This window comes from Penicillium lagena (genome assembly GCF_028827675.1).
Source record: "Penicillium lagena strain IBT 129212 chromosome Unknown utg000002l_segment0_segment0, whole genome shotgun sequence".
NCBI classification, from domain to species: Eukaryota; Fungi; Ascomycota; class Eurotiomycetes; order Eurotiales; family Aspergillaceae; genus Penicillium; species Penicillium lagena.
This window is the reverse complement of record NW_026623223.1, coordinates 3,361,374-3,387,907: the sequence shown is the minus strand read 5'-3', so window position 1 is coordinate 3,387,907 and position 26,534 is coordinate 3,361,374. Positions and strand designations below refer to the sequence as shown.

Genomic DNA, 26,534 nt, shown 5'->3' with positions numbered 1-26,534 from the left:
TACCGAATGCTTCGGTATATTCGGCAAAGTGGGAGAGACCCTAGCGTCCCCAACGGAGTTCCCGACGACTCTCTGTCAATCTATGAGAATGGTTGAGAGGAGAAACATCAGTTATAGTATCCTATAACAGATATTACGTGTTCATGAGAGGAATTTGGCGCTAATGGATTATAAGGTCCAGATGTAACTGTCAAAATCTGACGTACGAGATCCCACCTAGAAGACGAATGAATAAATCTCCAACTAAAATAAATCTGGGAATGCCCAACAATTAAGAGAAGACATAAATAATATTAGAATAATGCGCAATAGGAAATTTGGAAAATAAACCCCTGTGTGTGATGTATAGAAACTTCAATTCTTGACGGTTAACTACTATTTTTGGATTTCTTTTGGGCGCCGCATAGTAATATGGTTCAAAATACTTAATAAAGAACAGACAACGAACATTATATGAACTAGTATCATTTGTATATTGCACTTGGCAGTTATAAAGTATAACGGAATCCAACTACTCCTTCTAAAACAGCCTCATCTCGACTCGCCTTTCTGTTCATTCTTGCAAGATGGATCGACAACACGCCGACTAATATAATAGAAAAGCCACAGCATCTAATGTATGTTAGCAGTTTTTATTGAATTGGAGTCATCATTTGACTTACCCAAGACAGGTATAAATACCAGGGAGATATTCAGGTGCATCCTGGGATCGGAAAACCAAGGCGCCAATAATACCCCCCGTGCCTCCTGATGTAACCAGGGTTGCACTTGCAAATGCACGCTTCCACTGTCCACAAATATTGTTTGCTTGGTATGCCATAACACAAGGCAATGTGCTTTGCGCCGCTGCGGTAACCAGAAAAACACCAAAATATTGAACTGCTGCAGAATCAACCCAAACCAAAAGACATAACCCACAAATGCCCTGCAAGCTATTCCATATGATACATGGACCTCGAGTATGATACTTATCTCCGATCCAGCCTTGGATATACATATACACGCCTGCAAAAAAGAAGGGTGGTGTGCTCAACACCTGCGATAAGCCAACATCGAAACCCATCCTGCTGTTTAGAATGATTGGCAAGAAATATGTGATTGAGTATGAAATCACGGTGTTGCATCTAGGGTCGAGTTAACTTTGGCCTTTGAACGTCCCTAGTTGTTGGACTTACAAAAAGATAAGGCCAAAGCCCCAAATCTTCAGATCCAGAGCAGATGTTAAGAACGCACGCCAGGTGAACGGCTCCTCCTCTGTATCTTTTCGATCCTTTTCCAGCATGTTCATGACATGTGCAAGCTCCTGGGCCGTGAGGAAACCTTGGCGTTTATGCGCATTCTGGGGGAAGTCGACAATTAAAATTGCTCCAATAAGCGCGATCACACATGTCAGTACTCCTTCCCAAATAAATATATACCTCCACCCCAACAGTCCGCCCACTCCACTCATCTGCATGAAGGCGTAGGCGAGAACACCAGAAAGTGAAGAACCTGTGACGCTGATAGAGTAGAATGCAGCATATCGTCTATGCACGTCATCTAAACCCTGTTAGCAACTAAGATTGGACAAGAGAGTATACGGCGTACAGCGACAATACCAGACCTGCAGCAAAAAAAGGGACCCGGGAAGTAGTCCAGCTTCGAAAAATCCAACAAGAACACGAAGACCAACGAGCTGGACCCAGGATTTCACGAAACCGAAGCATAGCATAACAATTCCCCAAGCAACTGCGGTTACAGGCATAAAAACCCGGGGGCCCATCTTCCGTACAAGAATCGCACTCGGCCACTGGCAAAACACATATGGGACAAAAAACATAATAATAATCAAGGACTTCATTTTGTCAGTTTTTTTGCCGGCATCTCAATTGACATGTGTCCACATACGTAGCGAACTCCTTTTTCTAATTCCAACTCCTTAGCCATCCCGGCAATGTTAGCAGAGCCAAGATTGGCGCGATCGATTAAAGACACTGCAAACATGAGCCCAAGGGCAGTGATTAAGCGCCTGTCAATCTTGTGGAGGATTTTTTTTCTCTCAGACGGCGATAGATCGTCTTCAGTTGGCTCATGCTGACGTTGATCTGCTTCCTCCAGGTTTTCCATCATAACCTTCTCGCTGCTTTCAGGATTTGACATCGATTTGGACATCTTAAAGTACTTTCAGATCTTCTGATGCTTTTATTTTCCTTTTAACTAAAGACGAGAGGAAATAATACCATTTCTAAAGCAAATTGCGAATCTCGGCAAATTCGGAGATCAGTTTCTCCTCATCTTCTTTCTGTATGCGGAGTCGCCGAGACGAAGGCGCTACTACCGAGAGTATAATTTGCTGCCATTTGGTATCCCAAAATTAGCGCAGAGAATAAATATTTTCGGTGCTATCCCCCGCCGGTACCTACAATTAAAGTTGATCTGTCAAATACGTCTAGCAGCATCCAACAACGAAAGAACTCAACACTATGGCAAACAACAAGAATCCCAGCAACGAGTCACCCTCTTTTGCTGATACTGCAGACTTCGAAAATGCAAACCGCGGCTTCTTAGCATCACTAAAGCCATGTGTGATTACAAACGATACTGGAAAGATGGTCTGGAACAATGACGAGTACAGTTTTGTCAACGAACAGCCGTGCCCAGCTACTGTTAACCCCAAACTTTGGCGCCAGGCTCAACTGTTATCGAAGCAAGGGCTATATCGTATTAGCCCATCCATTTATCAAGTTCGTGGCTTGGATATCTCTCACATCACCTTTGTCGAAGGTAAAACAGGCATTATTGTCATCGACCCGCTGGTCTCGTGTGAATGTGCCAAGGCAGCATTGGAGCTCTACCAGTCCCAGCGAGGCGTTCGCCCAGTCAAAGCAATCATATACTCGCACTCGCATATTGATCACTACGGCGGTGCGGCAGGAGTATTGCCATCTTCAGAAACGGGTACTGCGCTGGACAATATTCACATCATTGCTCCAGAAGGATTCATGACGGAAGCAACCTCGGAGAACATTGTTGCAGGGCCTATCATGCGCCACCGCGCAGCATACATGTATGGTTCAAATCTTCCCAGATCTCCTGTCGGGCAGATTGGCGTTGGACTGGGAATGGGGACTTCACGAGGCAAAACTAGCCTTATTCCTCCTACCATCGATATTGAACACACTGGGCAGACTTTAACAATCGACGATGTTCGCATTGTGTTTCAAATGGTGCCAGATACCGAGGCTCCAGCTGAAGTAAACATGTACTTCCCTGATGAGCGGGCACTTCTGATCCCAGAATGCGCAGTCCACTCTATGCACAATATCACCACCCTTCGAGGCGCTCTGGTGAGAGATGCGAGGGCATGGAGCAGATACCTAGACGAAACTATGATGATGTTTTGTGGAAACGACGAAACGGATGTTTTATTCGGGAGTCATAGTTGGCCGACATGGGGAAAAGAGGAGGTGAAGAGTTTGATGGAAGATCAAAGGGACTTGTATGCCTATCTGCATGACCAAACAGTGAGGCGGATGAATGATGGCTGGAATGGTACCGAGATCGCAGAGGCAATGGTTTTACCAGCCAAGTTGAGCCGGGCATGGCATACACAAGGATTCTACGGAAGTGTGAGCCACAACGTGAAAGGCATTTATCAGCGCTATATGACGTGGTTTGATGGAAACGCCGAGAATTTGTGGAAGTGGCCGCCACAGGAAGAAGGCTGCAGGTACATCAAATGCATGGGAGGGGTGAAGGAGGTCTTGGTCAAGGCTAAGCTCTTTATTGAGGAAAATGATTTGCGATTCGCCGCTACATTGCTGGGTCACCTTGTCGCAGCAGGAGACCAAGCAGGAGGCACTCCAGACTCACGAGTTGAAGGACAGACAATGCTGGCGGACGTTTTTGAGCGCCTCGGGTTCGGAAGTGAAAACGCCACTTGGAGAAACTTTTATCTGGCTCAAGCAATGGATTTGAGGAAAGGAGGTCGACCTCGGAACAGATATCCAACGGGACTGGCGACGTTTCCAGTGACTTTGTCTGTGGAACAATGGTTTGGTGGATTGGCCATTAAAATTGACGGAGAGGAAGCTGGAAAAGACGAGCAGTGCATATGCATTGATATTCGTGTCAATGATATAAAGGAAACGTGGAGACTGGTTCTCAGCAATGGCGCCTTGACTTACCGGCGTCAAGATGCCAGTAACCAGGGTGTTGAATCCCAGCTGGATCTTTCTTTGTCTCTGACCAAGCATGATTTGCAAGGGGTCCTCACTGGCAGGGACACTCGAGAGGCTCAAGTGGTCGGCGGGAATGTGCAGGCCCTCAATAAATTGCTTTCATTCGCGGGTATTGCTGGGGTGAGAATGAAGTCAGATAGTAATCTCTGAATCATACAAACTATTCCTTTTTACATAAATTTATTCTAAAAATAGTAGACTAATAATGGCCAGCCCACGCTACATACGAGTGAAGCTGTGTAGTCCTCTGTGAAAAATCTCTATCATATCCAGTGGATATACTGATCACGCCTTTCGCCTCCATCTTCGCACCCTTCACGTTCCAGCCGAATTCAATGGCTAGGGACATGTAGCGTACGCTTGGGTACGCTTGGCCTTCGGCAGTACTGCTCGGTTATATTGTGGGGTCCTGAAATCTTTCGGCAGCGGGGTGGATAGCTCGGTGGTCTTCCCACAAACTACCGAGGACTGTCTGTATATACTGCGGTCGACATGTAAAAGTAGGATTCTCCAGTCATAACCTGAATATCAACCATTACTGAGTAGACAAAACAAGATGGCTGGTACATCACCCCACAACCCGAAAGAAAGGCAGGATGCGCTCAATTTCGCGTACATGGTGAGATGAAGATTTGTTATTCTTGCCTTCAAGGCTGACATGTTAATATATAGTACGGCTATCCTCTGCTTGAGTATGGCAAATATGTAGCTCAATTTCCCGATGCCTGCGTCAACACTCTTTACCATGACCGACGACTTTCGACTTCAGATGATCTGAAAATAATTCGGCCGAACGCAGACACGTTGTATTCCACCATTTTCGTGGATCTGTCCTCCAATGACTTGGAAATTACTATACCAAAAATTTCAGACCGTTACTGGGTAATCCCCTTCTACGATTTGTACGCAGCCGTTTACCTCCAGCCAGGACCCTATTAGCTTACTTTGGCTTTCCATTAGTTATGGAAATGATATAGGCAATATCGGTAGTCTTCAAGGTCACCAGGCGGGAAAGTACCTCGTCCGATATGCCAGTGAAGACTTTGGCTTCTTTCTAGGGTCCCCGCCAGAAAACCAAGTGGGGGACGATGTTTTAGGCTATGTCAATTTGCCTACAGCCTACGGTATATGCCTTGCGCGTTTTGCCACGACACAAGCTATCCAGGACCAAGAAGCTGTTTGCAGTTATCAGGATCAAATTCAACTTTCTTCCGTTTCCCGCCATTCTGGGCCTTTAGCTCCTCGGCTGCAACTCTCAACTTTTATGGATCCTCAGCACCAACCCTCAACGAACGTCTCTGTTGAACAAGCTATCTTGAGACTGACTGCATCACTGGCTCATCTCAACCCTTCCCCTGTATTGGACGACAGACAGTGGATATCTAACATTCTCGCAAAAAGCGGAATGAAAGATGGCGTCTTCATTTGTCCTGATGGAGCTGATATCTCTCAAGTTTCTGCATTTGCGGACACTCAAGCTCGAGATGCTTTGCGGTCTCCTGGTGGCACGATGGACTATGGCAATGGATGGATCTCTGCATTCCCAGAATGTATGGGAAACTTTTGGTCCAACTATATTGCAAGATACTACATAGCCAAGTTCGGCTATCTGGGCCTCACCAGCGAGCAGGCAATCTACCCATCCCGTCCGAAGGCTCTGAGGATTAAACCAAACGAAGCAGTTTTACTGATTTTTTCTCGCCGACCTGTTCTCCTTAAAACCGGATTCTGGAGTCTGACGGCGTATGATGCAGACCAGTATCTCGTCAAAAATGACATGAATAGGTTTATTCTCGGAGACCGGGATAATATGACCTTCCCCGATGGAACTCCACTCAACGACAACAGCAAGAATGGCGAGTTTTCCATTCTGTTGCAGCCTGCAGATGTTCCACCACCAGCCAAATGGAGAAACAATTGGCTACCGACACCAGCAGGGGGTGGAAAAATGTCAATCACATTGAGGTTTTATGGTGCCACGGAGGAGATGATGCCCAAATTCTACGAGTATCCAAGACTCGAGCACATCAAAGCAATCACTGAATCACCCAAGTCATTGCTGTGAAGAGATCATTACGCGTTTATCTCCCTGGAATGGATGCTATTCATAATTTAAATCCATTGCATGGCTGGAAGTTAGGTGTAAGCGAACCCTGCGCTTGTACTCTTCGAGGAAGCAGAGGATGCGGAGAGATTTCAGAGGCGTGAGGCAAATCCATATTTATCAACACCTGGTATATTGACTTTATTCCAATCAATGTAATGCCTTCAAGCATGTCATGTCACATCAGACAAATGAGTTCAAACTATCTAGACTCAGAAGGTTCTCTATTGACCAGTCCGTGCAATTTTCAAAGAGTCGGTTTGCAAAGTCATCCGTTTCCGTGTTGGACAGCAGCTCCATCCTCGGACTCAATTCCTTCTTGAAGGGAAATAATTCGTATACTCTCGGCACAGTAATGTATGCTCTCCAAGTTGGGTCCCACGAAGCTCTGCCTGGGTCTTCAAGCCCCGGTACTGGATTTATTGAGCGACCATGTGATAATATCTCGGCTTTACAGCGCAGAATTCTTTCGACTATTGCCTTTGCACCGGGGAACTTCAATATTCTTTGAGTGAGGATCTCCAGAAGAATATCTAGTTCCTCCAATGATTGTGAATCGGGACGCCAATCTTTGTCCCCGGGATTAATGCCGAGGCTTTCGTTGCGGAGGCTACTGAGCTGTGGAAGCGAAGCTACCATCATGGACCAATTATTAATTGACATGAGGTAATTAATGTCGTCTCGGTAGTCCATCTCTTGATAGAGGCGGATGATGCATGACGACGCCACCAAGGTTATTGTGGATGTGGCTGAAGGATGAAAAAGTCGGCCGTGAACATGAAAAAATGTGATAATACAAGTGAAGTACCAAGTAAGGATCTCGTAGAAACCACGTTCGTAGACCCTGTTGCCTTGATCGTCAAATAGTCGAATATCCGGTGGGATATTTGCAACCCAATTCTTCAAGTCCGAGAGAACAGATAGAGCTTCTTCTGAACTGTTCGAAAGTTCTCGATGCTGAAGGGGCAACATCTTCTCCAAAATGGTAGTCAGGTTTGCATAGAGAACGAACAAACGAGCTTGGCCATTTTCAGGGTGTTCAAAGTCTGTAACCCGCGGTGGGTGTAAATCAAAGTCTTGCGACTTGATCATTTGGGGTCGACCAAAGCAGAACGCATGCAATTTGTCTTGCGCATAGAGAAACCACGCTATTCTGCGAGCACAACCAGGGGCAGACCTTTGCGAGTACGTTGATTCCCGATGAAGTCCAATTTGAAAGGCGAAACGGATGGCAAGACCCAGCCAATTCCAGCCGTTGTCGATCGTTACCACGGCAGGAGGAGTGACATTCCACAACGTGAGTAGACACAACGCCTTCAGTATGGTGATCGGGTCGCGTTCGTGGTTTATGAAGAAAAGTGCTTTTGCTCTCGAGTAGAATTGTTCGCTCTCCACAAGGCTCTTGGTTGACTTTGGATGACGGAGAATGGATCCCGCCAGGCACAGGGATTGCTGAAGAAGGGTAGATGGACATGTAGGGACGACGTCCTGGTGATTCACAACCGGAATTCTGTGGTAAAGATACTTGAAATAGGTTGCAGTGAGGGCGACGATCTTTGATTGGGTTGGTAACTGGTCTGCTCCCGTGGCAACCAATATTTGTTCCTCGAGTGACCTAGCAAAAGACCCGACAACGGTCGAGGCCTCGGAAGGCAGCGGTCCATGATTTGACAAGACCGAGAATTCTCCGATATATCCCAGGTTGTCTGATGCGGCAGACGTTCCATTTGCCGACAGATTCGTATGCAGACTGTGCCTAGCGGCCCCTGGCCCGGCGGTCTGGTCACTGAACGAAGGATCTGGCGGTGTCGTCCCGAGACTACACTGCGGTGATAGACCTGCTTGTGTGGGGGCTTGTGATGGCGGGATGTATTCGCTCTGTGTCCTTTTATGTTCCCTCCGTTGACAGGGCTCGGCGCGTTTTTCACAATTCGTGCACATGCCACCCTTCTGGAGTCGCAAGATCAAGTCGCACTTGACTTTACGAGTGTGACAACGATGGCATACGAGTCGTGAGCGGTCGCGCGGCACTCGCCCATTTCGGGGTGCTTGATCCGCGACCATTATGCAGCTGAAGATGGTACATTCGGTGAATGCGCCGGGGATACCGAAGCATTGTTTGTGGGAGCCGAGGTTGCCCCTGCTAGCTACGAGCTGCCCCGCACGGCACCCGGTCTATGTTTCTGGGGAAGTTGGGGATGCCAAGCCATGATAGTTCGGACCGAGCTCTTCTAGACGATAACTATAGGGGTACCATGACCAACAGCACAATCCTGAAAGCTTTACTTCACAAGGTTCCAGAGAATGCGGAGACGAATCCCGAGATGGTAACCACACCGTTCATGCATCTCACGCGCCAATCTAAGCTAAATAGTTGTACTGGTTGTTTTCTGTGCGCTCCATGTAGTCCTTCTCAATCAACCTGTCAGGAGGTTAGCGGGAAGCCCCATGCAGTAGATTTGAGAGGGAAAGACGAGTCACGTACTTCTCAATGTTGGTCTTAATCTCGGCGGGCTGTAAAGTGCCGCGACTGCGGGTCGCCTCGATCACTTCTGCAATCAGCTCGGAGTGCTTGATGGTCTTGCGGCTCTTCATGATGCGCACGATCGCCGCCTGAGTCTCATAGTGTCGATCGGCTGCCACACGCTCGTGTGTAGTCTTGTTCTCTTCTTTGGTCTCTTTAAGCTGGATCTGATTGATCTTGATGCGATACTTGAGATCTGTAAAGCCGGTGTTGTAGGAGAATTCGTCTGTCGACGCGACATCTCTGCCTTTGGGATGCTTGGTCAGAACCCGGTACTTGGCGCACGCGAGAGACTGTAGAGTCCGCGTCAATTCCGCATCGGCTGCAGATCAGGTCAGTTGAGGCTCCAGCTCACGCACCCATTCGTTCAGGGGGGACTTACAAAGTCCAGTCGCTTGCTGGATCTGTGGGTACCGCAGGGTCTCGTCATTGGGGACATCATTGAATAAAAGCAACACGATCGCCTGGAATGAGCTGACTACCAGCTCCCTGGGACCCTTGGGGAACCGTGCGATAAGTTGGCAGTGCGCCAGCTGATGTTTCCAGTGCAATTTGCGGCCGGTGTGTTTACTCTGATAGAAATTCTCAAAGCTACCAATAGCCTCAGAAATGATCGGCGGAATTTGCACCGGAACATCAGGATAGCTCGGCCACGACGCAGCTGAGATCACGTTGACATGCAGATCTATCGGGGGGCGGGCGCCTCGTTTCTCTCGGTACATCGAATTGTAGGCTTTCATTTCGTCGTGTGCCACCCCCATGTCCTTAAACATCGACTCAAGGTTTTGGGTGAAGTTCGACCCACATTCTAGGAAAGAGATTAGAAAGCACCGGATAACAAGGAAAGGAGATGAACGAACCCGTTCTCAGACGAGTCAACATGCTTCTCTCTGCATCATCGCTGGCACTGCGGCCCATCAGTAAGCGCCGAGCGAGGTCATTTTTGTAGAATGCTTCAAAGACAGCCTTTCCCTGCACGAAACGGAAAAGATCGAGCACCTGATCGAGCTGTCGATTAATTTCAGCATCCTCATCGGCCAGCGCCACGTCGTCCGGTTTGCGTCCCGGCGGCACTTTCCAGCCTCCCTTCAACAATCTGTCCACGTATTTGGCGATCATCTCGCCTGTCTTGGCGTTATCAGTGCCGCCAGTGGATGCTGTCTTCTTGCTCAAATTCATGAAGTTACCAAATGCTTCACGTAAGACGTGACCTAGATCTTCGTTCCGATTGAATGCATCCTTCCAGATATCGTCAAGCTGCTCTTTAAATTGGAGTAGACGGACCACCATATCAGCTTCTTTCTCTTCGTCAAACACAATGTTAGAGCCTTCGTCGACAATGTAGCGGCTGAAAGCAGGCTTCAACTTGGTACCATGACCCCGCCGGTCGAGAAGACCGTAGAGCTGTTTCAACGCGGTCTTGTTTCCTGCTCGCATTAAGCCGACGATGTCATCTTGGCGGAGGAGAACCGCCTCTTGCTCGGTGATCAGTGTCTCGTCTAGTATACCGAACAGTTCTTGCTTCGTGCTTCGATTGAGAGAGAATAACCCGCATCGTTCCACCTCTTGTGCAATCAGGCGGTGGCTGTTCTCGACATAAGAGGGCAGGGACCCTGATGCTTCCCTTTGTGCCCATGTGGAAATAAAGGTCCGTGATTGGGCGACAAAGAGTGGCTCAAAGCCACTTGTATAAACATCAAGATCGTGGAACAATCCAATGGCATTTCGAAGCAAAGTCGAATCAGCCACAGTGCTGGTCTCTGCACCCCGATCGGCAGCGATCAGGTCGCACGCACCTTGTAGGATCTTGGGTTTCAGACTGCGATCGGCGAATATGTAGGAACGGAACTGAATCAAGCCCATGTCACGTATCACCGGATGCTCCTTAGAATGGAGAAGGAACGATTGATCGAGGTAATAGAAGATCCAGCGAACAGTGATCTGTATAGGGAAGGTCAGCTAAGGAACACTTTAGTGAGAGTGCTCGGCACATACCAGCCTCGATTGCCATGCTGACCACGCCTCGAATACTGCCCGCAACGTATCGACATCATTACCACCCCCGGCTCGTGTGACAAGATTCTCGCGCAGCTTTCCAGTCACATGCTCTTTGCATCTGTTCTGAAGCTTCTTGGCAAGAAGAGGTGCCCGGTCTTGACGGCACATATTCTCAGCCCCTTTATATAGCTCCTCCAATGAGATATCTGGTTTCTTGCCATCAAAGATAGCCGACAAGGCCGCATCAAGCTGCGACCAGACTTTGTCAAAGTAAGACGCCTGGTTCAACCGGGAGCCAGTCCGCAGGTTCTTGACCACAAGTTTCTTCGTGCTGGTCTGGGGAGTGACGTTATTCTGGCGAGTGGCTGCGCTGAATGCCTGGGATTTGATGGAAGAGTCCGATGCAGGCACGCCCCGAGCAAATGCGGTGCCATTCTTGGGCGGAGATCCGGAAAAGTTGTACATCTTCGAGGATGGGACAAGGGAGTCCGCGTGGGATGACGAGGACGAGGAGGGGCGCGACAGGCGGGACCGCTTGGAGGTGGGAGATGGCTCTTGTTGGGGAGAGGGCGAGGAGTGCTGAGACAGAAGCTGGGAGATGGTCCTCTGCTCCCCTTGATCGGAGAGCTTCCTCTTGCCGATCGAGTTGCGCTTACTGCTCCGCTGCTCTTCGCCTCTCTTGATCGAGTTGTGCTGCATCTACCCGGTGCACGATCCTATATTGAGCCAATCCAGCATCTGAGGGCGAGATGGGCCGGATTCGGACGGAAGGAGGAGGAAGTGAGAAAGTGAGGGGAATTGGGCCGAGCGCAAGGTTGGTTACGTTGTGCTGGCGGCGCTGATAAGATAAGAGCTCACTACAAAACATCCACAGTGTATTGATTCCGCGAAGTAGAAAAAAGCAAGTCCACCAACACTCCAGCTACTATGGTACACGTTAAATCCCCTAAACTCATGAGAACAACGTCGGTCGGACAAATTGCTGCACTTCTTGATCCTCAAACTGCAATGCGTCAGTCAAAGCGAGCGATGGAAATCGAGGAGACAAACTCACATCGAGGAAATCGGTCGCGGCAACAAGAACCATAAAGGCCTTGACCAATTCACAGAGAGCTTCTTGGTGGACGGCTTTGGTGTCTCCGATCCGAGCGAAGCGCTTGAAGATGCCCACCATGCACGGTCGATTCTCCGCCATGAATGTACGGGTCTGCTCCTTGATCTGCTCGTTGTGGATCCCGCGAGAAAACACGGCAGAGACAATCACTCGGATGACAGAGAGCAGGAGATCATAATACTTTCGAAGGGCATCCGGATTGTCGATGTCTGGTGGTGTCAGTAAGGGCAAGGCCTCGGAGATGGAATACTAACCGATACCAATGTCCGGGTCGGCCGCAAATAATTGTGAGTCCCGCACCGCTTCAAAAAGACCAGATTTGAGGACATGGATGGCACCGCTCTTGGTGCGTGAGAGCTGCTGAAGTAGAGACAACAATGATTCGTAATAAGCCAGCAGAACAGAGGTGTCTAAAGAAAAGTAGCAATTAGCACCCTGAATATGCGAAAACACAAGAGCACAAAACACTTACCGCTTCCCTGCGCATCACGCAGCTCCAATGGAAGAGAGCGGATCGCATCGAGAAAGAGGCTGAGATAGTTGGACTGTGCGACCAACTCTGCCAAGACACAATCAGTCCGGCTGTCCAGGACCGCCAGGCAGTTCAGCAGTAGCAGAGCGGATGCGCGGCAGGCCTCCTGCCCAGTATATGCGTCGTCGCATATAGTCTCGATAAGCCCAGGCCCGGCTGTCTTGATGACCTGTTGACTGTGCCGCCGTAGATTCTCGTGGGCCGAGTCTGAAGAGACGATGCGTGTGATGTACTGCGCGCAGATAGTGTAGAGGACTTCTCTCAGCGACACATTTCCAGTCGCCAGCAGAATACCCCGGGCACAGATTTGGAAGAGTTGATGGAGCTTCTCATCAATGACATCTCCGCTCCGAGAGCCGTGCGTTGCGGAAACGTCGGACGCAAGGTGACTGATCAGTGTTTCGGCCAACCGTGCCAATTCGATAGCTTCCGGAAGATCGGCCTCGACAGCAGTCTCAAGCTTGGGAAGGATCAACTGAATGGAATGAAGGATGAAGGTAGGCCGGCCTCCGTCATCGATTGCGGAACAACTGATGATGGTAGTGATGAGCTCTGTCCAGGACCGGAGAGCCAAAAACCGGTTATGTTGGATTCGACGGCTTTGGTTGGTAGCAAGAATGAACATTTTCAGGCTGTCTGATTCGGCCAAAAATTGCTCTTCATCCTGGGGCCGCGCTGGGCCGTTAGCAAACAATTCTGCTTTCCGAACTTGAATCAACTCCTCCATCTCAGCGACGTTGTAGAGCACCAGAGACTCTTCCTCCTGCTTTGCACAGGCATCAAAAGCGATTTGGTCAAGGAAGGATAGTGGAGGCAAGCTGAACTCGCGTCCGACATCCAGGTCGGCGAAGTCAAAGAGATCGAACACAGAGGGGTTAGAAATGGAGTCGCCGTTGTCCAGCACCGAGTTTCCAAGTAGAGTGGATAAAATGTTTCCTTGAAGAGTTGGTGATCCAATCTTCGCTGCCGAACGGATTTCGGTCGCGGCATATGCAAATAAATGGCTGCGATAGAGTAAGAATTCGGCCAAAGCGGAAGTGGCATCGGTGAGCCAGAATTCCTCGGTTACAACGGGAAATCCGTTCCATGGAGTGTTTGATCCGATTATGGGCTGGCCAGAAAACATGTTCAACAGGAAACCCTGGGCACGCATCTCACTGAGTGTGAAAAAGGATGCGAGCTTCGACGACCACAGGTGCTTAAGCACCTCGAAAGCCATACGCTTGAGGTGCACCATCCACGATGTAATGCTCCCATCTACATCGTTGGGATAAGTCTGCAAGAACCCAATGATTGCATGCAGTAGCGACATTTGGTGCGCGAATAAACCATCCGCCGACACATCAAGAATGTTGCCGACACAGTCGAACCCGAGAAGAAGGTGGGCCACGGTTGGCCGATCAGTGATCATCCCGAGGCAGCTATTCAAGAGGGCCAGCAGGCTTTCTCTAATGACATAACCCGCCGATTGAGAGCCAAAGTCTAACTCTCTCGAGTCGGGGTCCATCTGCGATACAAGTGGACGTGACACGCTATCGACATCAACCTCAGTAGCCAGTACCTCAACGATCTTATTTGACGACTGCCATTTGGTGATTTCGGGTGACGACATCTTGTTGAGTTTTCGGGAGCTCGTCAACTTCTCCAGCAGTGCCATAGAAGTGACTGTAAGCTGTTCGTGTCCGGTTCCACAGTAGAGGCACAGCGCTGGTATCAGAGCCAGGTTGTTGAGCACGCTATCTTCAAATGAAGCGAGAGAAGAGTTCGCCACGGTCGTTCTTGAACCTCCGGCTTGGGTCTTGATCAACGGCCTAACAATGTTGAAGTATGTCGACTGAAGATCCATGACCAAGTTCATTACCTCAATACTGCGGAGCAGGGTGAGAACCAAAACCGAGTCGGAGGATGCGTGTGCGACTTCGGCAACATCCTGCTTGGCAGTCGCAAACAAGGCCTTGAGAGCGTCTTCATTGAAAAGCCATTCGATTACCCGAGCAAATGGATGAAGACGAACGTAAGTAACCAGTGACGATGCATTCGTGGTAGATTCAGAAGAAACAGATGGTTGACTTAAGACAGTGACAAGATCCTCGTTGAAAGTCCTCAGGCTCGACACCACGAAATCCAGACAATGATAAGTCAACATGCGTGATTGATAATCGTTGAGATCCTGAATTTTTCGAGAAAACGCGTGCCCCAATATGAAATCAACGTAGGGTTCAATGCCAGGCATACGATAGGTCCCACCGAGGGAGTCCGGGAAGGGCAGGAATAAGGGGTTGCCCGTTACATCAGAAGTGGGTGCTACCAGAGAATTAACAAGAACAACGAACGCGTTCGTTTGATCAAAGCTCTCGCCAATTTTCTGGAGCGACTGTTGCTCGTGCCATACAGGTGGATTGGAGACCAATGGCACCTTGCTCATACCTGAAGCGCCCATAGTTCCGCCGGACAACCACTGGTCGATGTGGAGCCACATTTCGTTGCCATTTCCAGATGTTCTCTCAGTCATGAGGGCCGAAAGCGTGGCGAAGGTGGTTGCCCGCAGATGGGTCGGGATTGGCCCGCTGCACAATGCCAGCAAGGTGCTAACCACGCTGAATGTCTGGTTCAACAGCATCCAGTCTCGGATAGTGCCGCTCTGCCTGCACAAGTGACCCATTAGGCGAAGATAGCATGTCAGCATGACTGGGCTCTCCGGTTCGCTCATCTCCACAGGCTCCGGCTTTCTGGAGCGTAATACTCCTTCCGAGGTGGTCGTACTCGATGGCTTCTCCGTGACCCGAGTTGCATAAAGACGGAGTTCTGCAAACATTTGCGTCCAATTCATTGACGTGGATCGCTTGAATTTCGACGACATAAATTTGTCTTCTTCTGATAAGAATCGATGTACCGCAGCGGCATTTTCTTCGCCACCGGAGATGGCGCACAGCATCTCGCAAAATGCACTTACTCGAGGGACTGTTTGTCGTTTCGAAGCCCACTGGAGGAAGCCGTAGAGGTTGCCATCGGGATCGGCCCAAAACTCTTGGGCGGCATCCTCTCGGCCCTCAAAAGCGAAAGACATAATCATCAAGAGAGACTCAAGATGGGTACGCGCCTCCACCAGGCCGCGGTGAAGACTGGATGTCAGGCCATCTCGAAGAGCAGTGATCTGGTCCAATCGCTGAGTGTCCTCCTCTGACTTGAGCAACCGAACGGCATCGGGCATGTTCGCAATGCACGACTCCACGAAGACCTCAAAGTTCTCCATCAGAAGCTGTTTCATGTATGGAGAACAAGCTTCTGACTCGGGCAACGGCACGATACTCTCTCGCAACAGGAGAGTCACCAGTTCGCTCCGTGCTGGATCAGCCCATTCTTCGTTGTTGACTCCGGAACAAATCGCAAGCATGAAGTCAAGGGCGCCATCGTCGAGAGAGGACATGAACAGTCTCGTTCGCTCTTCAGCTTCCGCCTCGGGATCGACACCTTGATGGGGAGAGGTTGGCCCCATATCAAAATACCACCCGCTGTAAACAGACAGCCACAGAGCGATAATTGCAGCATGAAAATGTGGAATTTTCCATCCCTGGCCATCCGTGGATGAGGTGACGACTGGGTGAAGACTCCGGGCATCATTTGCGCCTGATCCCTCTGGAGAACCATGTTGGACAAAAGATGCAATCGTGACAGGAAGATAGTGGATCAGTAAACTGTCGAACCGTTCCAGCTTTTTCAACTGAGAGATTAAAAGCCGGAAATCTTCTGGACTCGTGTAGGTACCCTTGAAAAGATAGTAAAGAATGGCACCAAGCGACTCGTGCTGTTGCTGCAAGCTGTGACGCTGATATTCGATGGCTTCCATGATGTCGCGATCCTCCTCCTGGCCGACAACAGAGGCTTTTTGAACTTGATCGCCCAGAAGGGACAACCATTTCTCAATGTCCACCATGGAGTCCATCCCCTTCCGTGCGAACAGCGACGCATTTCGCAACGGACTGTTTTTGATCTCCAAAATATGCGCCAGTGTCTCCTGCATAATAACCTGTGTCATTTCTCGCTCTACCTCGAATGACTCTCTGAAGATAAGACGTAGACATTCCAGCAAAAAGTGGCGGCGTTCGTGGAATCGCATGATGGCGGTAATGAGAGGGGGCCTGTCCAGCACTTGCGAATCTTCCTGGGCAGCCAAAAACATTATGGCTGCTTCCAATTCATCGATATTCAAGGCATCGGCCAGCTGTAGCGATCCCTGCTGGAAGTCCTGGTTGATCGAATACTCCACGTCCGCAATAGTGACCTTTCCTAGAATTGTCGCATCCGATGTCAGTCACCCATTTCAGGCCCAAAGAAGAGCAACAAGAGCCCGGACGGGTCTTCAAATACGATATTACCCACCGGAGAGGACGGTTTGCCGGCTGGCATTGTTTTTCCCGGGCTTGTCAAGGAGCTTCCTGAAATCCTCGATATGCGTTTCCAGTTCGACGCAGAGGCGTTCGATGTTTAGAAAAGAGGAGCTCGAGAGAGCAGAAAGATCCTGGTAGAGGCCACGAAGGCCCGCCAGGTTATCTTGAAGCTCCATGGCAGAGCTCTCTGCAAGTGAGGGATGGTGGAGGAAGGGAAGGGAAGAAGCCGGTGTGTTTGGATCTTTCGCGTTTCTGCCAGAGATATGATGAGGCAGGTGGCTGCCTGAGGTATCCGCGCCCACCGCCCTGATCAAGAGGCCTTCCCTTTCGGGAGCTCACTTCGTCAAATAAACAACTCCCAAAACAATAATGCCCAATCGAGTGCGCCATGGGTGAGGTGAAGCCCAACGCGATAGCACACTATGGGCGAGGTCTTTTTGGACAAAGCAATTACAGCAATCACTTCGGAAAAGCAGAAGGAGCGTGTTGATGGATTGGCAGGTCTGTCCGAGCTCGAGTCCTTGATGCGATTACTGCTAACACCCATGCTAGACTTGAAGCATATTCTTCAGCAAAATAAACAGAGCTCCAAGTTGTACGCACCATCCAGCACACCTAGAGTGTTGTGCCCAAGTACTGACCAGCGATGCTATCGTTTTAGACGAACATTAAACGACAAGGCCTGCCACAAGATCTTCGAGTCCCTATTCCGGTTTATTGCGGTTGAGAGATCAGCCTATAACCGTGCTCAACGGTCGGCTACCTTAAAGAGCTCGTCTACAACTCGGCTGTCAACATGTGCGTCGGTTGTTCGGACAGCGGTCGATGTGTTTCTGCGAAACCTACGCACCAAATCCGTCCGAGCGATCATTGATCACATCACGGAGACGATTCCGCTCCCAGGAGAAGGTTTGTGGGAGCCTCTCAGCGTGGACTATACCAAATGCTTGTCCGCAATCCTCCGCTACCGCCCTCACACGGAACACCTTGGCGACGCAGAGTGGGAAAAACTCATAGAATTCTGTCTCGTGGGTATTAGCATTCCAGGCACGGAGGAGAGCCAACTCAGTCTTCGAAGTGGACGTCGATCTGCCGCTGAAGACCCTCTGGATGCCGGTGACAGCCATTCAACTCCATCGAGGGCGACACCCGCTCCCACCCCCAGAGAAAAGTACGTGGGCGATAGAAATGCCATCGGAGAAGTTGTAGTGTGTATTCAACTTCTGACCACGAGCTCCAATGCTCCCATCCATGCATCCGCCGAGAACATCCTTCGCGGACTGGCGGACTTCGTCAAGTCTGCCTCGGTCATGACAGGAAACGCGCAGCAACTTGCATTCAATAGCATTAATACAGTCATTTCCAAGGTGTTGTTCGATCAGTGCGAACTTGCCCGGTCATCTCTGTTGGGCCTGATCCCAGTAGTCCGACAATTGTGGGCCACGACCAAGCACCATGGCCTGAAGGATGAGCTACTTGTCAACTTGATGCTGTGCATAGTAGCGCTGGGGGACACGGCCCAGAAGGAACCCTCTGACCAACTAGCACGCTCAATTGAAGGGTTGGCTGAAACGCTGTACTCTGAATATGTGAGGCGATCCGAAAAAGATGTCCTCCAGCTCGATGAGTCAATATTCTACCCCAGAGACTCGCCGCAGGTACAACAGATCTATGGGCCATGCCTTGGAAATAGCAGATCCGAACATAATTGGACGGTCGTCTGGGCTATCGCCAAATTGTTGAAGTTGTCAAAAGCCGTCACTGCTCACCTTTCCGCCGGGGACTCCGCCAGCGAGGCCCCCATCAAGAGACAGCGCATGAATTCTGGGATAGACGATGTGTTCAGAGACTCGGTTTCTGCAACAGGCTCAAGAAGAATCTGTGCTCTACAGCTGACTCCTTTCCTCGAGGCGGAGATCGATCTTGAGACGAAGGAGTCTTTCCTCCAACGGCTTGTTCTCAACATCCTAGATGGCAACAGTGCCGTCTCCTCATGGACAATGGTGGCGCTGGAAAGGTATGTATGCCCGTTTCTAAAAACATATACTCCCAACTAAATCGGTGTCCACCACCAGCATTGCAAGTGGTCAAGATGCGAAGTTGCCGGCTTTCAAAGTCTGCTGGCCAAGGGTTTTGAGTCTCACGGCCCGCGCATTCTCTTCTGCCATTACTTCTAGGGCTGCGTGCCACCTCATGAGCTCAATTCTCCAATGTGACCTGTTGGAACATTCTGTTGTGACAGAAACGGTGCGCTCAATGTTATCTTCTGCCAGCTTGAACGGCCCCTCCGCAATATCCGATGCCTCCTTGAGCCTGTGGACATTAGTGGCCCGGATGAGGAACCAGCTGAATCCAGGAGCGACGCAAGATGCATCGAAGCAGATCTGTAGTTGGTTGAGAGAAGTTTGGACAATCGGTATAGTACTCATGTCCATCCTTGCCCTCCTTACAGGTGTTGACAACAAAATTTCAGGTACGATGACAGATCGAGTTCAAACGGCTCAAATTGCCTCGTTTGCTAGGCCTCTTGAACTGCTGAGTCTGTTGTTGGCTTGTACAAATCGGCCCTTTACAGTCCCACACTCCCAGGTTAAAGGATTGACTGGTCTTGTGGCTAGAAATTGGTACTTCTTCCATGAGAACCGACAGTTACTGGACTATCTGTTCGATACCAGAGGCATTATGGATCATGTTGATCCGTGGGAGCTGAAGGCAGCAACATTCTGGCAGCCATCTGCTCGACGAGATCCCGATGATACAGTGGTTTTAGATCTCTTACGAGTCAAATCTGAGACGTTCATACAAGCCTGGGAGGCCATGACTGAAGACAGATCACATCATATTACTCCAGACGTCTTGCAGGTACTGTGTTCTTTTTGCATAGTGACTGCGATGTATGTATCCTGTCTTCCAGATCAACTTGACTCTCGAGTACAAGGTTTGCAACAGAATTCGCAACAGCTCTGGACCTCTATATGCACGTATTTGGCGTCTCGCGACGAAAATTTCACCCAGCCTTGCCTAGAGCTTCTACCTGCGCTTCTTGGTCCCTTCGGCCTCTCCAGTTCCCACACGGTCCTGCGAGTGAATCTTTGCGCACTCTTCGCTCCACTTGCTGAGATACTGGAAGACATTCGACAGAGCCATAAAAAGGATTCTCCGTCAAAGGATTTGATGGATTTGGATGATCGATTAATAGCCACGAGGGACCAAGCATCTCCAGATGAGTCTATTGTGGCCTTGAACAGGGAATCGCTGCCATTGCTTAATGATGCCGCTTCATTTCAACGTCGTATGACTGTTCACTTGTCTATACTCCTGAGATCCTCTGTCGAAAATGAATCCTCTGAGCCTTTGGCCAGTTTATCTCTCCTTGATTATCTGGTCAGCCTTGATGAATCGGATCTCCTGGCTACCCACAATATATTGCCCGAAGTCTATCGAGCTTGCTCAAACATGAACCGGCTTGGTCTACTCAACATTCTCGAAGACCTGGGTGAGAAGTGTTTACAATCCTACGAGATGGAGCGATGTGAAACTTCTCTATGTCTTTGCATCCAAATGATGGCTAGCTTTGTTGATTCCTGGACAGGCGAGCAGAATGACAACCTTAGCGAGTCAGCCATGGACTTGTACAATTGGTTCATGGACGTGCTCGTGACCCGCAAAAAAGCATCGCCTAAAGTCTCCGTTGCGTTGACTGGCCTTATCCGAATGATCCTTGCTTCACGTCCATCTTATGGCAGTGACCAAGGTCTCCCTTCGCCGCGCACCTCCCTATTTACCATTCTCCAGGATGGGGATATCCAAGTCAAGTTCAGCACAGCAAGCTTTATTCCTAGCCTATTCCAGCGCTACATTCTGAAAGATCATGACGCCATTTTTAATGATGTGCTGGAGAGCCTGCCTAGAGACCCAGACTGGGTTGAAGGAATTGCACTCCGCTTGTTTGTGCTGTCGCGTCTTGCCTCCGAATGGCATACATTACTTCGCAGAAGTATCTACCATATGTTCGAGACACCCGCTCAAGTGCCAGCATCTCTGTGGTATGCTGGAAAATGCATGAAGTTCGTCTCCCAAAATCTTGGCCTGCAAGACGCAAGAGAGCTCTTCCGGCTTTTCTCTTCTCAGATACTCTATACTTGGACCGAAACGCAGACAGTTATGTCTATGCCTTTCAGTATCTTTGGGTATCTCAGCCTGAAGGATATGCTAAATGATGCAACTGATGAGATTGTGGGCCAAATGATTATGCGCGGCAAAGATCAAGATACATCTGAGCTTGGCCAATACCTCGGGAAACCCCATCTTGACCTTTTGAGGGCATCTTTCTACCGAGCTGAAGCATATAGCATCGCACGAGATATCAGTACCCCTCCAGGCCATGGCAGCCAGCCCAAAGGGGTGGAGATTCGGCTGAGAAAATTGCTTGGCGCGGACGGGTTTATGGCAGAGATCGAGAATCAGTTTCCTCGGATCATTGCAATTCTCTTCAAATCACTTGACCACTACGATCAAATCGAGAGAGCATTTTCAAAGCGAGATAGTTTCCGGTATGCGCTTGAAATCCAATCAATCATAGCCAGCAAAAGTTCGTCGCACAGTGTTCTGCCAGCAAATCAGCAACCATCATTCAGAGCACGATATCTACTGGATGAACTCGAGTTTCTATGCAAACGCACTGGATTTGAGCTTGAGCAAATATGGACACCTACGCTGGCCTCGTTTGTCTGTCGCTCGCTTTTCGAATCAATTCATCCTGCTCTTGGCTCTCTTCATGCATGCTCTGTCATTAGGAAAATCAGAATCCTAGTCTGCGTGGCTGGTCCCGTCATGCTCCGGGATTACCCGTTTGAGATGGCCCTTCATGCTCTCCGGCCCTTCCTCGCCGATGTTCATTGCTCGGAAGATGCCCTTGGAATCATTTGGTATCTCCTTGAGTCTGGAAAGGCTTACTTGATGACAAGGCCTGGGTTTACCGTTGGAATCGCTGTCTCCATTTTAGTCACACTGCGGAAACTGTTCTTGTCATCACCCGAAAGTACGACCCAGGACAGCCAGTTCAAAACAGTGCTATCGATCTCTCGAGATTTTCACCAATGGCTCTCTGGGTTTCTGGGAAACTGTTGTTCCCCAGCTTGGACTTCTGAAATTCAGGAATCGTTTACTCGGTTGGTGAGCCTAGCTCAACAATACTCAACAGCAGGGAAACTATCGAACTCCCAGAGCGAGAAGGGGCTAGTTCTCGCAGTGCTCAACGACCGAGACTCTGAGCATTCCTTGCTGAGCAAACCAATAGCCGATGTAGTTCTATCGTTGCTGTGCCCAGATTTCAACCGCGTGCCTGATAGCAGCGTTGAGGATTCGGATGACCTGGTCGACTCTGCCTCTCACATTGTTTCTGTCTGGCATACTCTTCACAACTTCAACGGGGGTGTTGGATATCGACTGTGGGCAGCCCGAACCTTTGGGAGATCTTTCGCCACCACAGGCAAAATAAGCCAGTTGTTACTTCGAGAGCAGGATCTTTCGTTGTTCGAAGTGCCTGAAAGCTGTTTATTGCCCGATGTTTTCCTCCAGTCCAATGGGAGCATCCTTCAAGTGCTGTGCGATATGCTACATGGACAAGCCCATCCAGAAGCTGGGTTGGTTGAGCATACGTTGCAGCTTATCATCAGCGGCGTTACAGAACAAAACGAGTTCCAACAATATGAAGATGTCATCGGAGAGACCTTGATGAAGACTCTTATTTGGAGCCCTTACCACTGCCCTGCCATATCACTCTCGCTCTCAGAGCTGGAAAGATGTAACAATACACCTCCAGACGCATCAGAGCTCTCTATCACTGATTGGGCACGTAATGTTGCCTTGTTTCTGTGCAACGCCGCGCTAAACCACCCGGTCATTGGATCCCTGTGCAAGATTCTCAACGTGATCCCCAGCCTAGCCGTGCGGCTATTGCCATACATTGTCCACGGTGTGCTTCTTGCAGAGGCTGACGAGAGAGGGATCATCCGACAGACCATTTCGGATTTATTCAAACGCATATTGTGCAAGGTGGATGAAAGCACAGTGCCCCATGCACAGCTTGTGATCAGTTGTATCCTGTATCTGCGCAATCAGCCCAAGCCCGACGAATCTACTATAGTCGAACGAGACCATTGGCTGGACATCGACTTCGGAGAATCGTCATCAGCCGCACACAGATGCGGTCTGCACAAGACATCTCTGCTGTTTCTTGAGATTCAAGCATCCCGGGTTATCTCAGGTTCCCGACGCTCATCTTTTGCAAAGTTTGAGCCTCCGTACGAACTTCTGCATGAAGTTTTCAAAAACATAGATGATCCGGACTTGTTTTATGGCGTTCAACAAAGCTCTTCCCTATCCACTGTGATGGAGAGGTTGGAGTACGAAAGCTCGGGTCTGAAAAATCTTTTGTTTCAGAGCGCACAGTACGACAGTGAGATTCAGATGTCGGATACAGCAAATTCGTTTGGGGTGGTGAAAGCTTTAAATGCAACCAATCTCCAAGGAATCGCGAACACCATGCTCTCTGCTTCTGGTGGTGTAGAACATACATCTGTCTCCTCCGACAGCATGCTACAGGCAGCAACAAGCCTTCAGAAATGGGATATTCCTGTCTCCCCTTTGGACTCATCGTCGTCGGCAGCCGTCTTCCGGGCTTTTCAAAGCTTGAACATGTCGGGATCTCTAACAGAGGTCTTTGGCACCATTGACGAGTGTCTATTAACAACCCTTGACTCTCTTCTGAATAAAAGCCGGTCCGCAATTCAAATGCGGTCTGCAATGAGAGCGCTGGGCATAATGACGGAGATGAGTGATGTTCTACACTCGTCATCGTCCGAGGCAATGGAAGAGGAGTGGAAGAAAATAATGGGCAGAAATACTTGGTTAAAAATCGAGAGGTTAGTCCTGGCCCTGTTACCTTGGTGGAATTTCGATTGCGTTCTAATAAAATCAGCTACCATGAAGTGGGAGAGATTTTGAGTTGGCATGAAGCGCTGTTTTCATCAATAAGAAAACATGACTATCTACAGTCATCCATGAGTTTAGGCTCTCGGGACTCTCAACTCTTAGAAGTGAAGGTTATTCGACAGTCACTGGAGATCACCCGCAGCCATGGCGTTTCTCAAGCATCATTGAAGTCTGCCATCAGTCTGTCAAAGCTTGCTGGTCGTTGTGTGGAACTGGGCATGAACATTGAAGGTGTTGCGGAATTCGACCTGGCTAATGTTCTTTGGGACCAGGGTGAGATGACTGCGTCCATCCGAATGCTCCAACATTTAAAAGGCAACGGAGACCTTCACAAGCAAGCAATTGCTCTCAGTCGTTCTGAATTGCTTGTAACACTGGTGAGAATTTTGTGTGCTGTAGTCCGTTTTATTCTTTTGCCTAACATTCTTACCAGGGCCACCATGTCGCAGAAGCGCGGCTGGAGAAACCAGATTTAATCCTTCAAGAGTACCTATACCCTGCAGTTAAAGAGCTCAAAGGGAAGTCGGAGGGTGAAGAGGCTGGTCGCGTCTATCATGGTTTTGCCACCTTCTGTGATCAACAACTCCTCAACCCAGACGGATTGGAGGACTTCAAGCGTGTCAAGGAACTACGCAACCGCAAAGAAAAGGAAGTTCTTGGCCTTGAAGATATGCTAAAGACTGCTGAGGGTAAAGAGAAGGAGTCATTGAAGATATACCGGGCCAAAGCGAAGCAATGGTTTGATCTTGACGACCGTGAGTATCAAAGATTACACCGGAGCCGTGAGGCATTCCTCCAGCAGTGCCTTGAAAACTACCTCCTTTGTTTGAGGGAAAGCGACGCCTACAATAATGACGTTCTCCGATTCTGTGCCCTTTGGCTCGACAAGTCCGACAGTGAAACCGCCAACGCAGCCGTCGCCAGGTATCTCAAAGATGTGCCTAGTCGGAAGTTTGCACCGTTGATGAATCAGTTGTCATCTCGCCTACTCGATGTCTCCGATGGTTTCCAGTCGTTACTCACTGGGCTGGTGTTCAGGATCTGTGCAGAGCATCCTTTCCACGGCATGTATCAGATATTTGCCAGCAGCAAATCCAAGGGAGGCAAAGACCCGTCGTCTCATTCCCGGTACCGTGCTGCTAATCAGTTGGTTGAACGTTTGAAGAATGATAAAGGCATAGGACCAACGTGGGTCGCTGTTCACAATGTGAACATCAGCTATGTCCGTTTTGCTGTCGACAGACCAAATGCCAAGTTCAAAAGCGGTGCCAAAGTTTCGCTCGAGTCCCTTTCCACCGGCCAACGTCTTGGGCAAGATGTTGTTACCTACAAGTTGCCACCGCCAACTATGAAAATCGACCTTCGCGCCGACTGTGACTACAGCCGTGTACCCATCATTGTCAAGTTTCACTCTCATTTCACCATTGCGTCAGGAGTCAGTGCACCGAAGATTGTGACTGCCGTTGCCAGTGACGGCGTGCAGTACAAGCAGCTGGTAAGACTGAACCTAACAATTATGCTTCGAAAATGACGCTAAATATTATATAGTACAAAGGAGGGAATGACGATCTGCGCCAAGACGCCATCATGGAGCAGGTGTTTGAGCAAGTTAGCAGTCTCTTGAAGGACCACCAGCCTACTCGACAGCGAAAATTGGGCATCAGAACTTACAAGGTCCTTCCGCTAACGTCCAATGCTGGGATCATCGAATTCGTTCCAAACACCATGCCCTTGCACGACTTCCTGATGCCCGCGCATCAGCGATATTTCCCAAAGGACATGAAACCCAGTAGCTGTCGCAAAAAGATCTCCGACGTACAGACCAGATCCTTTGAGCAACGCGTCAGGACCTACCGGTCGGTCACGGAACACTTCAACCCAGTGATGAAATATTTTTTTATGGAGAAGTTTAATAATCCAGATGACTGGTTCAGCAAGCGGCTGGCGTACACACGAAGCACAGCTGCTATTTCCATCTTGGGTCATGTACTCGGACTGGGTGACCGACATGGGCATAATATCCTCTTGGACGAGAAAACTGGAGAGGTGGTGCACATCGACCTGGGAGTAGCGTTTGAACAAGGGCGGATTCTGCCCGTCCCTGAAGTGGTGCCGTTTCGATTGACTCGGGACCTGGTCGATGGTTTCGGTATCACCAAGACTGAAGGTATCTTCCGGCGTTGCTGTGAATTCACACTGGAGGCACTGCGGCAAGAGTCGTACAGCATCATGACCATCCTCGACGTTCTTCGCTATGATCCATTGTACAGCTGGACTGTATCTCCTCTGCGGATGAAGAAAATCCAGGATAACCAGGAGGCAGGTGACGGGCCGCCTGTTCTCCCCGGCACAGAGGATAAATCCTCGGCGAATGAGCCGGGCGAGGCCGATCGCGCCTTGACGGTAGTTGCGAAGAAATTGAGTAAAACGCTGAGCGTCACAGCCACTGTCAACGAATTGATTCAACAGGCAACAGACGAGAAGAACCTTGCTCTGCTCTATTGTGGTATGTATCTCGATATCGTTGCAACAGTGTAACATCACTAATCAAACCTGTCTCTCCACAGGTTGGGCGTCGTACGCGTGATGCATATCCGGCTGTCGATACATCGAAAGTGTCTTTTGGACATATGTAAAGTGTCAAATAGACTTTAATTT

At 49.4% G+C, this 26,534-nt stretch overlaps 7 protein-coding genes across 7 annotated transcripts; 3 read left to right on the top strand and 4 right to left on the bottom strand.

The window, feature by feature from the left end:
- Positions 1-658: 658 nt before the first annotated feature.
- Positions 659-2,151, bottom strand: N7510_004162 (uncharacterized protein; the record flags this gene model as incomplete). Its single annotated transcript, XM_056976088.1, has 4 exons — positions 659-1,124; positions 1,176-1,539; positions 1,588-1,834; positions 1,888-2,151. 4 exons carry the CDS (start codon positions 2,149-2,151, stop codon positions 659-661), a joined length of 1,341 nt encoding a protein of 446 aa, XP_056836044.1.
- Positions 2,152-2,462: 311 nt separating this feature from the next.
- N7510_004161 (alkyl/aryl-sulfatase) lies at positions 2,463-4,370 on the top strand (the record flags this gene model as incomplete). Its single annotated transcript, XM_056976087.1, has 1 exon — positions 2,463-4,370. The coding sequence occupies one exon, from the start codon at positions 2,463-2,465 to the stop codon at positions 4,368-4,370; it is 1,908 nt and encodes a 635-aa protein (XP_056836043.1).
- A 406-nt stretch (positions 4,371-4,776) lies between these two features.
- On the top strand, positions 4,777-6,285 carry N7510_004160 (uncharacterized protein; the record flags this gene model as incomplete). The annotated part of the gene is made up of 3 exons (XM_056976086.1): positions 4,777-4,839; positions 4,893-5,122; positions 5,181-6,285. 3 exons carry the CDS (start codon positions 4,777-4,779, stop codon positions 6,283-6,285), a joined length of 1,398 nt encoding a protein of 465 aa, XP_056836042.1.
- A 222-nt stretch (positions 6,286-6,507) lies between these two features.
- Positions 6,508-8,388, bottom strand: N7510_004159 (Zn(II)2Cys6 transcription factor; the record flags this gene model as incomplete). The annotated part of the gene is made up of 1 exon (XM_056976085.1): positions 6,508-8,388. The coding sequence occupies one exon, from the start codon at positions 8,386-8,388 to the stop codon at positions 6,508-6,510; it is 1,881 nt and encodes a 626-aa protein (XP_056836041.1).
- A 297-nt stretch (positions 8,389-8,685) lies between these two features.
- On the bottom strand, positions 8,686-11,545 carry N7510_004158 (cullin family protein; the record flags this gene model as incomplete). Its single annotated transcript, XM_056976084.1, has 5 exons — positions 8,686-8,746; positions 8,810-9,170; positions 9,231-9,656; positions 9,709-10,789; positions 10,844-11,545. The coding sequence occupies 5 exons, from the start codon at positions 11,543-11,545 to the stop codon at positions 8,686-8,688; spliced, it is 2,631 nt and encodes an 876-aa protein (XP_056836040.1).
- Positions 11,546-11,798: 253 nt separating this feature from the next.
- On the bottom strand, positions 11,799-17,056 carry N7510_004157 (nuclear pore complex Nup192/Nup205 family protein; the record flags this gene model as incomplete). Its single annotated transcript, XM_056976083.1, has 5 exons — positions 11,799-11,849; positions 11,901-12,169; positions 12,215-12,370; positions 12,433-16,779; positions 16,873-17,056. The coding sequence occupies 5 exons, from the start codon at positions 17,054-17,056 to the stop codon at positions 11,799-11,801; spliced, it is 5,007 nt and encodes a 1,668-aa protein (XP_056836039.1).
- Positions 17,057-17,302: 246 nt separating this feature from the next.
- Positions 17,303-26,414, top strand: atmA (DNA-binding protein kinase TEL1; the record flags this gene model as incomplete). The annotated part of the gene is made up of 7 exons (XM_056976082.1): positions 17,303-17,381; positions 17,433-17,475; positions 17,542-18,897; positions 18,956-23,806; positions 23,863-24,253; positions 24,310-25,371; positions 25,425-26,414. 7 exons carry the CDS (start codon positions 17,303-17,305, stop codon positions 26,412-26,414), a joined length of 8,772 nt encoding a protein of 2,923 aa, XP_056836038.1.
- Positions 26,415-26,534: the final 120 nt, after the last annotated feature.